Source organism: Onychostoma macrolepis, chromosome 04, assembly GCF_012432095.1.
Source record: "Onychostoma macrolepis isolate SWU-2019 chromosome 04, ASM1243209v1, whole genome shotgun sequence".
Taxonomy (NCBI): Eukaryota; Metazoa; Chordata; class Actinopteri; order Cypriniformes; family Cyprinidae; genus Onychostoma; species Onychostoma macrolepis.
Window position 1 is genome coordinate 33,419,750 of NC_081158.1, and position 14,816 is coordinate 33,434,565.

Below are 14,816 nucleotides of genomic sequence, written 5' to 3' on the forward strand. Positions count from 1 at the left end.
TGTGTGTGTGTGTGTGTTTAAAAACACTCCTCCTTTTCCTCCTCTATAATTTGGTGATGACATTCCAGCCTGTTCGCTGAAGTTCGCACACACTGGAGCAGTCTGGAGCAGTCTGGGAATCTGCTGGAAAACACGGGAAAACTCAGGTAGGAGCGTTTTAAACAACAAAGTGTCCGATTTTGATCATTGAGCCCAAAATACGTTTTATATTGAATCGAGTTCATTCTGCTATTGATCTCATTCTCAACAGTTGGATTAAAAGTTCGAAAACTCCGCTAAATATTAATAAGTAGTACGTTTGGAGTGTGTAAAAGTGTTTTCAGATACGATGCCAGTTCTACAAATACTTAAAATGAATAAATGCATTCTTTGTAATACTTAAAATTGACACAATATATGGCAAAACCTCTGAAATGAAGCACTATTTCATATTTATTTATATATTTTCTGCTTATTTAATATTTACGTTTAACATGTATCTGTTTAGTGCTTATCTATTTAAAATTTACGGATTCAATACATGTATAATATTTACCTGGGAGTTAAAATGTGCATAAATAAACATGCAAAAAATGTTCCTCATCAATTATGTATATATGTGTATATAAATGTTTGTGTGTGATGTACATACACATATGTAGTTTTTTTTTTTTTTTTGGTGTTTGGCTTATGTTAGAATCATTATTATACTCTTATACCTTTTGTTTTTTAATATTTTGAATTGTTTTTAGCTTTATTTTTTGTTTTCATTTAAATGTTAAGTTTTGAAATTGTGTTGTATTTGTCACTTTTTTTGTTTAAATGTGTATATATAGTATTTAGACAGTTTTAGCTTTTAGTTTTGGATCCGTTTTAGTTGTTTTAATACTATAATTGATTGCTTCTGTTGTCATTTGTAAGTCACTTTGGATAAAAGCATCTCTTAAATGACTAAATATAATTAATATGCACAGTTTGCATGATTGATTCAATCAATTTTCTCAAAAGGATTTAATGCACTTACACACACACAGTGATGTTGCAGAACCTATCAGGTTCATATTATTTGATGTGTTACTGCTCTATAGATCTTGATATTCATTCTCCATTATGTTAGTGTTCAAAATATTGGTATTATCTTGCATTTATTGTACTTTTCTCGTGTCCTCAGATGTACACAAACATTACTAGCCTACTCTTTAACAGTGGAGATATTAATATAAGACACGTGCATGCATTCACACATGGATACTGATGTTGGTTTGAAGAAACCCTGAGGCTTTGAGATGTGTGATTGTCCTCCTTCACGTCTGGACATGTGTTCAGCCCATAATCACTCTTTTCATGCTTCGTTCATTTATATTCTGAGTTATGATCTCATTTTACAGAGAACAGCTCATGTTTTCCTGGAGAGTTGAGGCGATGAAGTTTATGAGCACTTTTATTTGAATATTGTTGGAGAGGTCTGATATCATTTTATTTGACTAGAACAACTGAGCAAATTGAAATGACCCTTTGAAACGTCTGACTGCTGTTTTATTCATGCTTGTTTTGCCTTTTACTTCCAGACATTGTCCTTTTAACAAAGGGCTCATTGGCTCTATTTGACTCTCCATTGTCCTGTAGCTCCTGGTGGTCTCGGTGTGTTTTGATGTTGGGGTCTCCAGACGTCTACAGGGTGTTTACCGTCTGTAGTTAGTCCAGACGGATGAAGTGGGATTTTATGGAAATGTATATGTGGTCATAAATAGTGAAACGCTTCACAGCATGCCTGTAGACGTCCAGCGCACCTGGACATCTTCCTGAGGTTGACCTCTGAACTTTGCAGGATGGATTTGTTTCCTTTTAAAGCTATGCTACTCCAGAGTTAATTGTATTTTCTCTCTTCTTCACAGTTTCTCATCATGCCAAACTGGGGTGGAGGAAACAAATGTGGCGCCTGCCGCGGGACGGTGTACCACGCTGAAGAGGTCCAGTGTGACGGGAGGAGTTTTCACAAGTGCTGCTTCCTCTGCAGTAAGTAAAATATAAAAACACTTTACTGTTCAGGTAAATCTCATGATGAATAGATTTTCAACCCAAAATCAAAGGGAAAAAAAAATGTTTTGCATTGCATAAACAGAGCCTTTATTTTTTGTGACGATTTAAGCATGTTTTCCCTCCAAATCTTTTCTTTTCTATTTTACTTTATTTTATAATTGTATTTTTATTTTATTTTATTTGTAATGGCCATTTTCAGTGGTGATTCACATTACTGCAAAAATAAATAAATAAAATATAAATAAATAAATAAGCAAACGTACTTAAAAAAATATCATATATAAATATAAAGGATTATATAAATGATACTTCTTTATTTAATAAATGCAATAAATAAATAAATAAATTAATATAGTAATTAATTAAATACATTTTAAGATCAGCAAACGTATACTTAAGGGTTATAAAAAAAATACAAAAATTAATATAAATGCTGTTGCTAAAGTGCAATGCTTAAAATCCTTTAAATGTGCTTCGATTTAAGGCATTTAATTTATTTTTTGTAATTTTAAGTTACATATGAACTGGACAGATTTTGTGACAGCATTTTCTTAATCAAAATTCAAATTTAAATATAAAAATTTAAATTCCTCAATATTCAGCAATATTTTTCTGACTTGGTTTGTCCCACAGTGACCGATCCAAACACCAGCGCTGTGTTTTAGTGAGATCTCACTAATGCACATGCTTCACATTAGCGCTCTGCTACCAAAACAATGCGGCCCACATGAGTGGTGTTTATTTGCCATGGGCCACAAAAGCCATTCTGTTCAGAACGAGACGATGATGAGTTAACGAGCGCTCAAACCATTTCCTCTATTACTAAAGTTTGTAATCGACTCTGGCTGTTTGCAGGAGCTTGCTGGTCAAATGCGGACAGTCACCTGACGTTTTTACGGGATATATAATGAGAATGATGGAGTTCAGGGATGTTTTGTTCAGCTGAGTGAATAATAAAGGGCGTTAACCTCCTCGCTGTGGAATCATGTTTGTCTCTCCCGTACTAAGCCAAAGTCAGCTGACAAAACAGAGTCAAAATCACATGATATTGCATTCTAGCCTCTAATCATGGGGTTAAAATGCTAGATTATTAGTGGTGGTATGACTATTATTATTACTCATACTTTGAGTTAAAGGTTTAAAAGTCTAACTCCAACAGATATGTTATTTCCTTTTGTAAGCTGCATAACAACATACTAAAATCCATTTAAAACTTGTTGCATTGAGTTTTGCATGGGAAAGCAGCAAAAAATCAGTGTTTTGTCTCCTGCAGTGGTCTGTAGGAAAGGGTTAGACAGCACCACGCTGGCCATCCATGACCAGGAAATCTACTGCAAGTCCTGCTACGGTAAAAAGTACGGCCCGAAAGGATACGGCTACGGTCAGGGAGCAGGAACGCTCAACATGGACCGCGGTGAGAGACTGGGCATCAAACCAGAAGAGTGAGCGTTTGCATTTTTATTGTTTTTTTTTAACAAGAAGTTGATATGGAGAATATACTATATTGTACACTATAATTATATTATAATGTAGTCAGTGTTAAATAATGAATGGTATGCACACAATTTATTGCATGTGTGTCATAGTGGTTTGGTTTGGTACATATACATATTTATTCCAAACATATTATATTAATTCTCTTATTCTCATCAAGGCTGCATTTCTGTATTTTTTACCAAATACATTTTTGAAATATTATTTTAATTTGAAATAACCGTTTTCTAATTGAATAGATTTTCAAATGTAATTTATTTCTGTGATCAAAGCTGCATTTTCAGTGTCACGCGATCCTTCAGAAATCATTCTAATATGCTGATTTTCTGCTTAAGAAACATTTCTGATTATCATCAGTGTTGAAAACAGCTTCATATTTTACTGGAAACAATAATACATTTTTGTTTAGGATTCTTTGATGAATAGAAAGAACAGCATTTAAAAAATTTTGCTAAATAAAAGTATTATTTTCTTCATTATTTCCCATTACCCCAAACTTTTGATATCACAGTTTACACAACTCTTTTCAACATTAATAATAATCAGAAATGTTTCTTGAGCAGCAAATCAGAATATTAGAATGATTTCTGAAGGATCATGAAGACTGTAGTAATGAAGCTAAAAATTCAGCTTTGCATCACAGGAATAAATTATATTTTAACATATTACAATAAAAACTTCTTTTAAATTCTAAGAATTTTTCATACTGTATTTTTATCAAATAAATGCAGCTTTGGTGAGCAGAAGACACTTCTTTCAAAAATAATTATTTCTTTTGACCAGTAGTGTATTATTGTAAGATTTCTAGAGGATTTTGTAAAGTCATCTTGTTGTGGAAGCAAATCCGTCCTCTGGTGTGTTCAGGCTCGCCGTCAGGTGATTATTGTTATGAAAGAATCTATTATGTAAGGAGAGCTCCTGTACAGACCCAGGCGCCCTCTTCATACTCACACGACACAAAGCGGCTCATTCAGGGCCCCTCGTTAGGCTGCGCTCCAGAAAACAGCATCTGACCTCTCTGTCCCCTACCAGAACCCAAACTCACCGACCCACCACCAACCCAAACCCGTCCAAGTTCGCGCAGAAGTTCGGCGGCTCGGAGAAGTGTGCGCGCTGTGGAGAGTCTGTGTACGCCGCTGAGAAAGTGATGAGCGCAGGGAAGGTGAGACGATCAGACCTGGACATTATACACATTTAGATCAACATCAGTGTTTACGTTCTTCATGCACATACAAGTATCATCAGTGCATGTTAATGTAGTACATTGTTACAGCAATAATAACAAACAGTTTCCAATCACACAGACACTCGAACAAACGATTTCAAATATTTAGAGAATTAAGAAACATGTTTCTTGATATTTGTTGATCTTGATCAGGGATTTAATATAATTGATCTAATTAAAATGCTTAAGGCCCTCTGGAATAACATCATGAACTGTAGTTAATTAATTTATCTATATCATCACTCCCAGTTTTTGTTAATAATATATTATATATCATATATTCTATTAACATTTAACTATAATATATCAGAGTTCTTATTGTTAACTAAAACCATTTTTAAAAATTAATTAATGAAAATAGAAAAATAAAAAAAACATTTGGCTTGTAGCCAAGGAAATATTTCTCATTTTTGTTTTGATTATCTATTAAAATAATTTGATTAAGTATTAAAATAACTAAATAAAATAAAAATAAATAAACTCTCTCCCTCCCTTCTATCTCTCTCTATATATAGTAAAATACATAACACTTTTATTTGGGGTAAATTTAAATAAATATAATAAATTATAAAGCAATTATGAATTAGTTAACATCGATGGATATTTCATGTGTTTATATTTTTAAGTTTTATAAACATTTTTAAATTTCAATTTATGTGTATTTTGTTTCAAGTAATGGATTTTGTCAAATGTTTCTAGTTAATAATAATAATAGTAATAATAATATTGATATTCAACTAAATTCTTTTCTTTTTTAATTTTATAAATTTTAAATCTCAATTTATGTAATTTAATACTTTTATAATTTAATTTAATTTGTGTATTTTGTTTGTTAATGGATTTTTAAAAAAAAATGGTTTTAGTTATTGATAATAACCCTGACATATATTCAACTAATAAATATAATATTACATATGTGTTATGCATAACTGATCAGATGGGAATCATTAAAAAAACGTATTTTGTTTGATTTAATTTCAGCTATTGCCACAGAAATTTTTCTCATTTTTGTTTAGATTAATTTAAAGTATTACAATAACTACAACTAAAAAATTAAAATAAATAAAAACTATATAAACATTTTATAAATATTTTTAAATTTTTAAATAACTAATAAAAATAAAAATAATATTATTACATATGTGTTATGCATAACTGATCAGATTGGGATCATGATTTCTCATTCTGAGATCACACACACACACAGTGACATCACCTGTTTAACACGCATTTATACAAACATCACCGAGTTCAGAAGTTCACCTCAAGGTTACAGCGACTCAACTGACACTTTCTTCATGTCCTCATGAGAGTTTGCAGATGTTTGTACAGATCTACTGCCAAAAAACCTCTTCAGCAGATCCGAGTGTGAAGCGTTTCTGTCTTTCTCGGTTTAATCACCAGGAAGTCATGAGCGCTTGATATCAGCTGGTTATACTTTATCTGAGTTTCATGACAGCCTGGTTTTCTTCTCGTGTCTGTCTTGCAGCCGTGGCATAAGAACTGCTTTCGCTGTGCCAAATGTGGAAAGAGTTTGGAGTCGACCACTCAGACGGAGAAAGACGGAGAAATCTACTGCAAAGGTCAGATTTCTGTAGTTTAATTGGGTTTGACAATCCTGATCTAAATGGTCAGTGGTAATATACAACATTGAAGTGATAGTTCACCCAAAAATTTTAATTTGCTGTTAATTTACTGCCCCCTCAGGCCATACAAGATGACTTTTTTCAGTAGAACAGTAAAGAAGATTTTTAGGTGAAACCGATTGTTGATTTATACATTGCAAGTCAGTGGCTACCGGCACTTTTAGAGTCAAAAAAGCAAATACAGGCAACACAAGATGAATCCCCGTGGCTCCTGATGATATATTGAGGTCTTATGAAGTGAAACGATCAGTCTGTGCAAGAAACTGAACATTATTTACATTATTACCTGTAATCCAGAGCCTCAGGCAGACGGTTCGGGGTGATGTGCGCTTCATGAATGAATGATTCTTTTGATCCAGGTTCTTTTTGGTGAACTAGTTGAACCAGTTCACCAAATCTGACTGAATCGTCTGAAACAGTTTGTGGCTCGTGCAGCACAGATCTACAAATTACTCAGTCTAAACTCACTTTCAGACATCTGACAGTCACTCCGACCCGAAATGAGCCAAAATACCCATATATATCTGATCCTGGGATGAATGAACTGATTCAGTGCTCCAGTTCCTCCAACAGTCACTGAACTGAGGAAACAGTTTGACTCGGACCCAAGACCGATGTATTACGTTTATTCGCTTTAGACATGTAAAACATCCGCGTTTCAATTGCATAATTACATAAACCACGGAATTGAGCCAGTTCATTGAAACTAACTGTTCGAAAGAACCAGTTCGCAGAAAAGAATCGGATTTCCTTGTTGCCTGATTCTCTGGAATACAGGTAATAATGTTGTAAATAATGTTCAGTTTCTTGCAAAGAGCAATCAATACGCTTCAGAAGACCTCAATATATCATCAAAAGCCACAGGGATTAATTTTGTGTGCTTTTTTGACACTCAAAGTGCCGGTAGCCATTGACTTGCATTATATAAATCACCAAAGATGACCACAGTTTCAGCTAAAATCTTCTTTACTGTTCTTTACCGTTTAAGAAAAAAAAGTCACTTGCTTCTTGGATGACCTGAGGGTGATAAATTTAAAAAAAACTTTCATTTTTTGGGGGCAAAATGTCCCTATAAAATAAAGAATAAACTGGAATATTCCATAAAGCATCATGATCAGCCTCACAAGCTTGTGGTTTTGAGGCCACAGTGTTTGTTTATTTGTCTGTCTGTCATATACATACAGGACGTTTCTCTGATAACAGGGAGCAACATCAAAACCACAAGCTGAATAACTAGATTAACCAGACACTCTTGAGTGATTACGATCAAGGGTTAACGTTTAATCTGCGGTGATGACACAACATCTGAACTTTCTGAACTCTTTGAGCAATGACAGTGAAAGCTCATCAGTTTTGAAGATGAACTTCGTCTATGACATGTCGCTCACTAATTATCTACATTTGTGCTTAATTTCGTCTTTGTTTCTGTTTTTCAGCATGTTATGCAAAGAACTTCGGACCCAAAGGATTTGGATACGGTCAGGGAGCAGGAGCTCTGGTTCACGCTCAATGATAGTCAGGACTTTGTACATTTCTTTACTATTATAATACACTAATTCAAAAGAAGAGGATTGCATAAAGAAAAGGACCATTGAGTGTTATATTTTCATGACAATTAAACACATTTAGTCTCCAGTTCTCATTCCTCAAGTGCTGGAAAAATGTCACATCCAATTTTCAAAAGAAAAAGTAATTATATATACATAAACAATGTCTCTAAGAAATAAGGTTAATTTTCTTTATGCATTTACACCAACAGGGTGTTAATTGATCAGAGGACCAGTTATATTTTCATTGCAATTAGGCAGATTTCCTCCCAAATTCTCACTACTATACATGTAAATCATTGATTTTTTAAAATTATTTATATATTAAATAATGTGATATTTAATATAAATTATTTAATTTTATATACAATTATTTTATATAAATACTTTTTTTTTTGTAAAACAACAAAGCTACAGCATTACAGTAATGAGAATTTAGGAAAATGTCAAATTTTCCAAAAAAATGGTCCCATAAAAAATTGGGTTAATTTTCTTTAACCCTTCACAGAGTGTTAATTGTTTATAGAGAACCATTATATGTTATATTTTCATTACAATTGAGCCCAATTTCCCAATTATAATTACCATAATGTAAAACATTTTCAAATAAATTTAGATTAAAAAATAATACAATTAAGTATTTGATATAAATGTCACTATCATTCAAATAATGGTTCTAAAAAAATAAGGTTAATTTTCTTTATGCAAAATATTCTTTTTTGAACCCTCTACTGGCGTTAGTCATTGTACGAGCATCTACATTTAGGAAACAAACATGTTGAATGTAAAATAAACCCTCGTTTCAGTGCAATTTTGCTTCTGCAGTGTGGTGATATTGAAAACTAACGCACAGGCCTTTCACCTTCGAATGTTTTATTAATAAAGCCATTAAAATTGAACCATGCCCAATAAGTTACATCTGAAGCAGAGTAGGGTGACGTCCTGATCTCAGCTGAGGCACTGGAGATGAGCATGTGCTTTTCACATGGTGGGAAAACAGCCGGCCAAACCGTAAAGGCAGAGGAACAACAGAGTGAATATATTCTCTAAAAACAGTGTCACATGTATGAATGAATGACCGTCACTGTGCCTAATCCCAATATTACAGCACAGGGCCCATCGACCACGTCTCCTTCTCTGGCATTTACAGTTTGTACATCCAGTGGTACAACAAACCCAGCAATGAAACATACAAAAGAAACCCTTTAGGCTGAATATTAATCAACGAGAATGGGACATTCAGATATAATACATCTGCAGAGCTCCGATCGACCGCAGAGCATGAGGGACACGCAAGAACAATACACACATCGGGTTTAAAATGTAAAAACAAACAGAAAAGAATAAAAAATAAAATAAAATAAAATAAAAAACAAAAAACCCGGTTGCAAATACTGAACATTCACTATTTACAGACGGGGCGTCTTTCGGATGACAGGGTGATCACTATGTCCAGGCTTTACACATGCAGTGGAGACTTGCAAGGTCAAAGGTCTATACACAGCAGTGCCAGACGCCACTAAAAGCTACAGTCATACACTTTGATAATAGTCGATTTTTTTGTTTTTTCGCTTTTTGGTAAGATAAAAAAAAATTAGGAGCAGCTTCAACTAACACAGACGAAAATAAAAAAACCAACGAAAGTCACTCACAGAATAATGAATCTAGTTCGTTTATGTACAGATGCACATTCTTTACATCAGTTCATCCTGTCAGCTGCTGCCATGACAACGCCACACCAACAGGAAGAGGAAATGGAGGAGAGCAAAAGGGGAGGAGCTTCCTCTTTTTACGTAAACATGAAGATCCCTCGGCGACGCTTCAGTAACGACGAACAAAACGAAAAAAGATCAGTGCATTGTAGGCAGATGAATAATGTCGCTGCCACAAAAAAAAAAAAAAAAAGGCGGAAGGAGCCCCTCTGGTGCGTTAAACGGCATCTTCCTTTAAGTTCATACAGCTATCAGATCCACTTAATGGCTATTCAACAGCATTTCAACTTTAAATGTATACACTTCCTAAAACTACTCATACATAATAAATATAGACGTTCACATACGAGTGTGTTATGCCTTGTAAATTCAAAGGAAACCTGGATTAATCTCATAAACGCATCAAGAACGTGTCCAGGTCACACTTCATGTGTGAACAAAAAATAAGTGTGCACATATAGGTGGGCATATATATGTATATGTGAAGACTGTTCTGCATTGTTGTAACGTTATATTGATGTAAATTCAGCACATTTCTCTTTCCCAGTGCTCATTACCATAATGCGTTCAGGCGTTTTTGTTGTAATTCTCATTGCAATACAGTATTTTTGTTTTGTTTTGCATTAAACAATGGCTATAATACAATGATTTAAAAAATAGCATAATTTAAAGGCAGTATCATATAAATACTTTGATATTTAAATACAGCAATGAGAGGTTTTTGTGCATGATGGTAATGAGAATTATGGAGGAAATGTATTTAATTTTCATGAAAACAATAATAAAATGCAAAAACAGGCTTCATTTTCTCTAAACAAAATATAATCTAATATTTTTTTCTTTTGATTTTTGGGTGAAATTATGACCCAGCTTCATTTTCTTGACACGTTTCGTAGGACTCACCCCACCTAAACTATTAAACATGCTGCAAATGTAAAAACTGAAATGAAGACATGTAAAATGACCTCATGATACCATAATTACTCTTCGAAAAACACTACATAAATAGGTTAAAATAAATATGTTAAGTCACATTATTTAAACGGGGCATCTCTCTAGTCGTATGAATGCATGCCAATAGGATGCCTGTTTTGATCTGATTCACGATCAGACGAATCAAGGCAGCTTAAAGGAATCGTTCACCTACCGTTATTTACTAATCATCATGTCGTTCCAAACATATGCGTATTGCTTTCTCCGTAGAAAAAAAACAACACTTTCTACTCGTATGGAAAAGAGCAGCCTGAACATTCTGCTAAATATCTCATAGGAAGTCAGTCACATGGTTTTGATGCGACATGAGGATGAATAAATACTAATAAAAGTCTAATTTTGGCCAGAACAATTCCTTAAAACCACAATCGCTATATCGCCTGATGCTTTTGCTATGCTAATTCTCGTTCTTACACAGAGTTCCAGGTTGAACCAGGACTTGCGCATGACGAAGATCCGATATCACTTTAAAAGCAACAAAAAAGGGGTCACAGGAAGAAAACCAAGGTAAAACGAAAAGCAGTCGATGTGCGAAACAAAACACAAACATCTCTGCTGACCAATCGAGGATCCGCCTCTGTTGTCATTAAACTCCTCCTCTTCCTGTTCCTCGTGTCCCTGCGTCTCGGGTGCAGTGGGCGGGTGGAGTTGGTGACGGTAACCAATGACAGCATGCGTTAATCCTGACTGGGTGAGGTCTGCAGTCTCGGTGAAGGAGATGGTCCCGGTTGAGCAGCAATTCAGGAAAACCTCTCCCCTCTTCTCCCTCTCGCTCCGTCTTCTCTCACGCTCTGTCGCTCCTTCACCGCGCTACACCAGCTGGTATCCTGAGCCGGACGTCTGATCGTACTCTATTGTGTGCTGGGAGGTCCAGTCTATCACCACGGGCCGCAGCAGACCGCAGCAGCGCAGCTCGAAGAAATCTATGAGGTTCCTCATACAGCCATGACTGAAAACAGAGGAGCAACTTAAAAACAACTGATTCCAATTCTGTCATAGTTTAGCAATTTCAGTTTAATTTGTAATAATTGTTTTTAGGTGGTTTTGTCATTTTTATTGTCGTTTTGTTATTCATTTTGTAATTTTATTACTTATTCAAATATTTCTAAATAATTTTTGTTTGGTTTATTTCAATTTTAGTTTGTAATTTTAGTACTTATTTATTATCTGAAAGTGTTATTACTATTAGCTTTTTTTTTTTTGAAAAGCATTTATTTATAATGTTTTGTTTAAATGTATTTTTTGTGCATTATTCATTTTGAAATTTTTCAAATTAGTCATTGTTCAAATATTTGAGTAGTTTTACTCAAGTTTCAGTTAATTTTATATTATATTAAGTAATCTTAGTATTTAAATGTATTATTAATGTAAACTAATTATCTGAAACAGTGTTATATTTTTTATTAATATTCTGAACTTGCTTTTCAATAGATTTGAATAGCATTTATTTTTATATTTTCAGTTTAAATTTAAATTTTTTTGTTCATTATTCATTTTGTAATTTGTATTACTCATCATTCAAATATTTGTAAATAGTTTTATTTGGTTTTATTTCAGTTTAGTTGAAGTTTTATTTGAGTTAGTAATATTAGTTCTTCGATTAAGTTTTTCATCTAATATTTGTTTTAACAACATGTTTTTTTTTTTGTTTAAAAAAAAAAAAAAGTAAATAGCTTATAAGCACTGAAACAACCAAGTGATTTGTCATCACTAAATTCTATTATACATCAGTACTACACCAACCATCAACCACCCTTTTTCTATAGATATTAGCATTATCATAATGGGAACGTTTTGAATTAAAACATTCATTAGAGGTAATTCACTTCATCCAATTGTTTCTTTCTATAAATTGTTGTGTCTAAACAAGCACTAGTAAGTACATTTTCGAACAGTAAGTATATATAGATTATATTCTACAGACTGTATTGATATACAAAGCATGCCTCTATAAAATATATTTATGGTCACGGTCACTTGACAAACAAACCATCCTCCTCTATGTTCAGTGCCGTATAGATAAGCTGTTCCCAGCTCAACCTGAAATGAGGACTCACTTGAAAGGGCTCTCGATGGACGTGGCTGTAACTTTAAAGTGCTTATATCTTCTGGCGTTCATGCGCTCGTTTGTAGTGATGCCCAGAACAGCGATCTATGGAGGACACATCAAACATTCAAAAATCAAACCACAAAAACTGTTCCAAACCTTAGTGAGCCGACTCAATTTCTTCAGGTTAATATGCGGACTGAAACGGATTCTCAAGACCTAAACAAATGCCTCTGGAAATGTAGCCTAGGTAGGCGGCTTTCTTGCTTTTGTATCAGATCTGGACTTAAGCGTGTCCTACCTGGTAGAGCTGGCACATGATGAGTACAGCGACCCACATGAAGTGAAACACACTGTTGATAAACATCCAGAACATCCACGGCGAGCAGGTGGCGATCTGGGTGATGTAGACCCAAAAGCCATCTTTAGTGTAGCTGGTAGCACAGTGAATCCTCCAGTCTGCAGAAACGGACCACAATCACGTTCAGTTCAACAATATTATACATACATATGCTACTAAAGGTAACAATAAGGTCTCATTTGTTAATATTAATTAAAGGGATAGTTCACCCCAAAATTAAAATTATCATCATTTACTCACCATCGAGTCATTCCAAACCTGTATGAGCTCATTTCTTCTGTTGAACATAAAAGAAGATATTTTGAAGAATGTTGGTAACCAAACAGTTGACGGTACCCATTGACTTCCACAGTATTTTTTCAATACTATAGAAGTCCATGGCTACCGTCAACTGGTTACACGCATTCTTCAAAATATCTTCTTTTACAGGTTTGGAACATCTTAAGGGTGAGTAAATGATGACAAGACTTTCATATTTAGGTGAACTATCCCTTTAATGCATTAACTAAAATGAACTATATTTTTACAGCACTTATTAACCCTATTTAATGTTAGCTCACAGTGCATTAATGTTAACAGATACAACTTTGATTTTAATAATGAATTAGTAAATGTTGAATCTAAATGCTGTATTGTTCATGTTATCGAATGAAACCTGTTTGTAGAGTGTAACAAAAATGAATACTATTTTCTTCTGAAACTGATCTACATGCATTTATCATCTCAATGATCGTATAAAACTATGTAAACCCAAGTGTACTTACAGCAAATGCATCCGTATATCATCCAACAGATCATACACAACAGGAAGAACAAGTAGCCCATAAAGTAACGGTGGTTTCCACTTCCTGTCCGCAAACAACGAGGAGAAAAAAACAGACAAATGAAAGGAATGAGTCATATCTGTCGCTTTACATTCCCTCAACTATCTCCCTTTGGCTCAAATTTGGCTAAATGGGCTTTCTTCACAATAGTGAACAATTTCCTGGCCAATCTCTGATTTTTCATGTTAATGTCAGGTGGAAAAGCATGTGAGGTGGATGGTTGGTGGGACTTAATGTAGGTATATAACTGAAAAACTCACCTACGCAGTTGCCGACCCACGGGCAGTGGTGATCAAACTTGGCGATGCATCGATTGCAAACAGCGCAGTGTTTCGATCTGATTGGCTTGCGTATCTGTGGAGAACAGGCCGTTAAAGTGAGTGTTTTATGCACGGGCACCTCGATGGAAATTGCAATGCAAATCAGAGAGTTGAGTTATCAGCTTGCCAACACTGACTGTGTTCAAGCAACGGTGTGCAGAATGGAAGGGAGTCATAATTACCAAACAGGTGCTGCAGAATATGCTGAGATCCAGAGAGCCTGTTTCTGCCAATTCAACTATAGTCTGAAGAGAGAAGAAGAGAAAACAGCAGAGCATTTTTACATTTTCTGAAAAAAACGAGAGTGGTGCTTTCCTGTGCATAAACCATCAGTGTTCCGGATGCTTGCTTGCTGACAAAAGCCCTGAATCATATCACTTGATGATTTGGAGAAATGTAGCATTGCATCACTTTCCTCTGCAGTGAATGGGTGCCGTCAGAATGAGAGTCCAAACATCTGATAAAAACATCACAATAATCCACACCACTCCAGTCCATCAGTTAACATAAAGCTGCTTACTTGTAAGAAACAAATCCATCAAGGCATTTTAACAAAAAATTGTCACTTCTGGCCAAAATATACATCCATAATCCATAATAACGCTTCCTCTAGTGAAAAAGTTGATTC

At 34.5% G+C, this 14,816-nt stretch overlaps 2 protein-coding genes across 2 annotated transcripts in view; one reads left to right on the plus strand and one right to left on the minus strand.

Moving 5' to 3' along the window:
• csrp2 (cysteine and glycine-rich protein 2) lies at window positions 1–11,167 on the plus strand. The gene is made up of 6 exons (XM_058772087.1): window positions 1–146; window positions 1,875–1,995; window positions 3,293–3,461; window positions 4,546–4,675; window positions 6,228–6,321; window positions 7,821–11,167. The coding sequence occupies exons 2-6, from the start codon at window positions 1,884–1,886 to the stop codon at window positions 7,895–7,897; spliced, it is 582 nt and encodes a 193-aa protein (XP_058628070.1). The 5' UTR covers window positions 1–146; window positions 1,875–1,883; the 3' UTR covers window positions 7,898–11,167.
• zdhhc17 (zinc finger DHHC-type palmitoyltransferase 17) overlaps window positions 8,788–14,816 on the minus strand; it is a 26,277-nt gene continuing 20,248 nt past the window's right edge. Inside the window, exons 12-17 of the mRNA XM_058772084.1 lie at window positions 14,371–14,433; window positions 14,129–14,222; window positions 13,809–13,892; window positions 12,985–13,142; window positions 12,694–12,788; window positions 8,788–11,585 (exon numbers count right to left, since the gene is read on the minus strand). Of these exons, the coding sequence (XP_058628067.1) occupies window positions 11,447–11,585; window positions 12,694–12,788; window positions 12,985–13,142; window positions 13,809–13,892; window positions 14,129–14,222; window positions 14,371–14,433 (633 nt within the window). The 3' untranslated portion in view covers window positions 8,788–11,446. The remainder of the gene's footprint in view (window positions 11,586–12,693; window positions 12,789–12,984; window positions 13,143–13,808; window positions 13,893–14,128; window positions 14,223–14,370; window positions 14,434–14,816) is intronic.

Bases quoted from the DNA above. Each gene is read 5' to 3' on its own strand.
- csrp2 (XM_058772087.1), top strand. From the start codon at position 1,884: ATGCCAAACTGGGGTGGAGGAAACAAATGTGGCGCCTGCCGCGGGACG. The intron at 1,996-3,292 runs GTAAGTAAAATA...TGTCTCCTGCAG, and splicing joins CAAGTGCTGCTTCCTCTGCA to TGGTCTGTAGGAAAGGGTTA. The intron at 3,462-4,545 runs GTGAGCGTTTGC...GTCCCCTACCAG, and splicing joins CTGGGCATCAAACCAGAAGA to AACCCAAACTCACCGACCCA.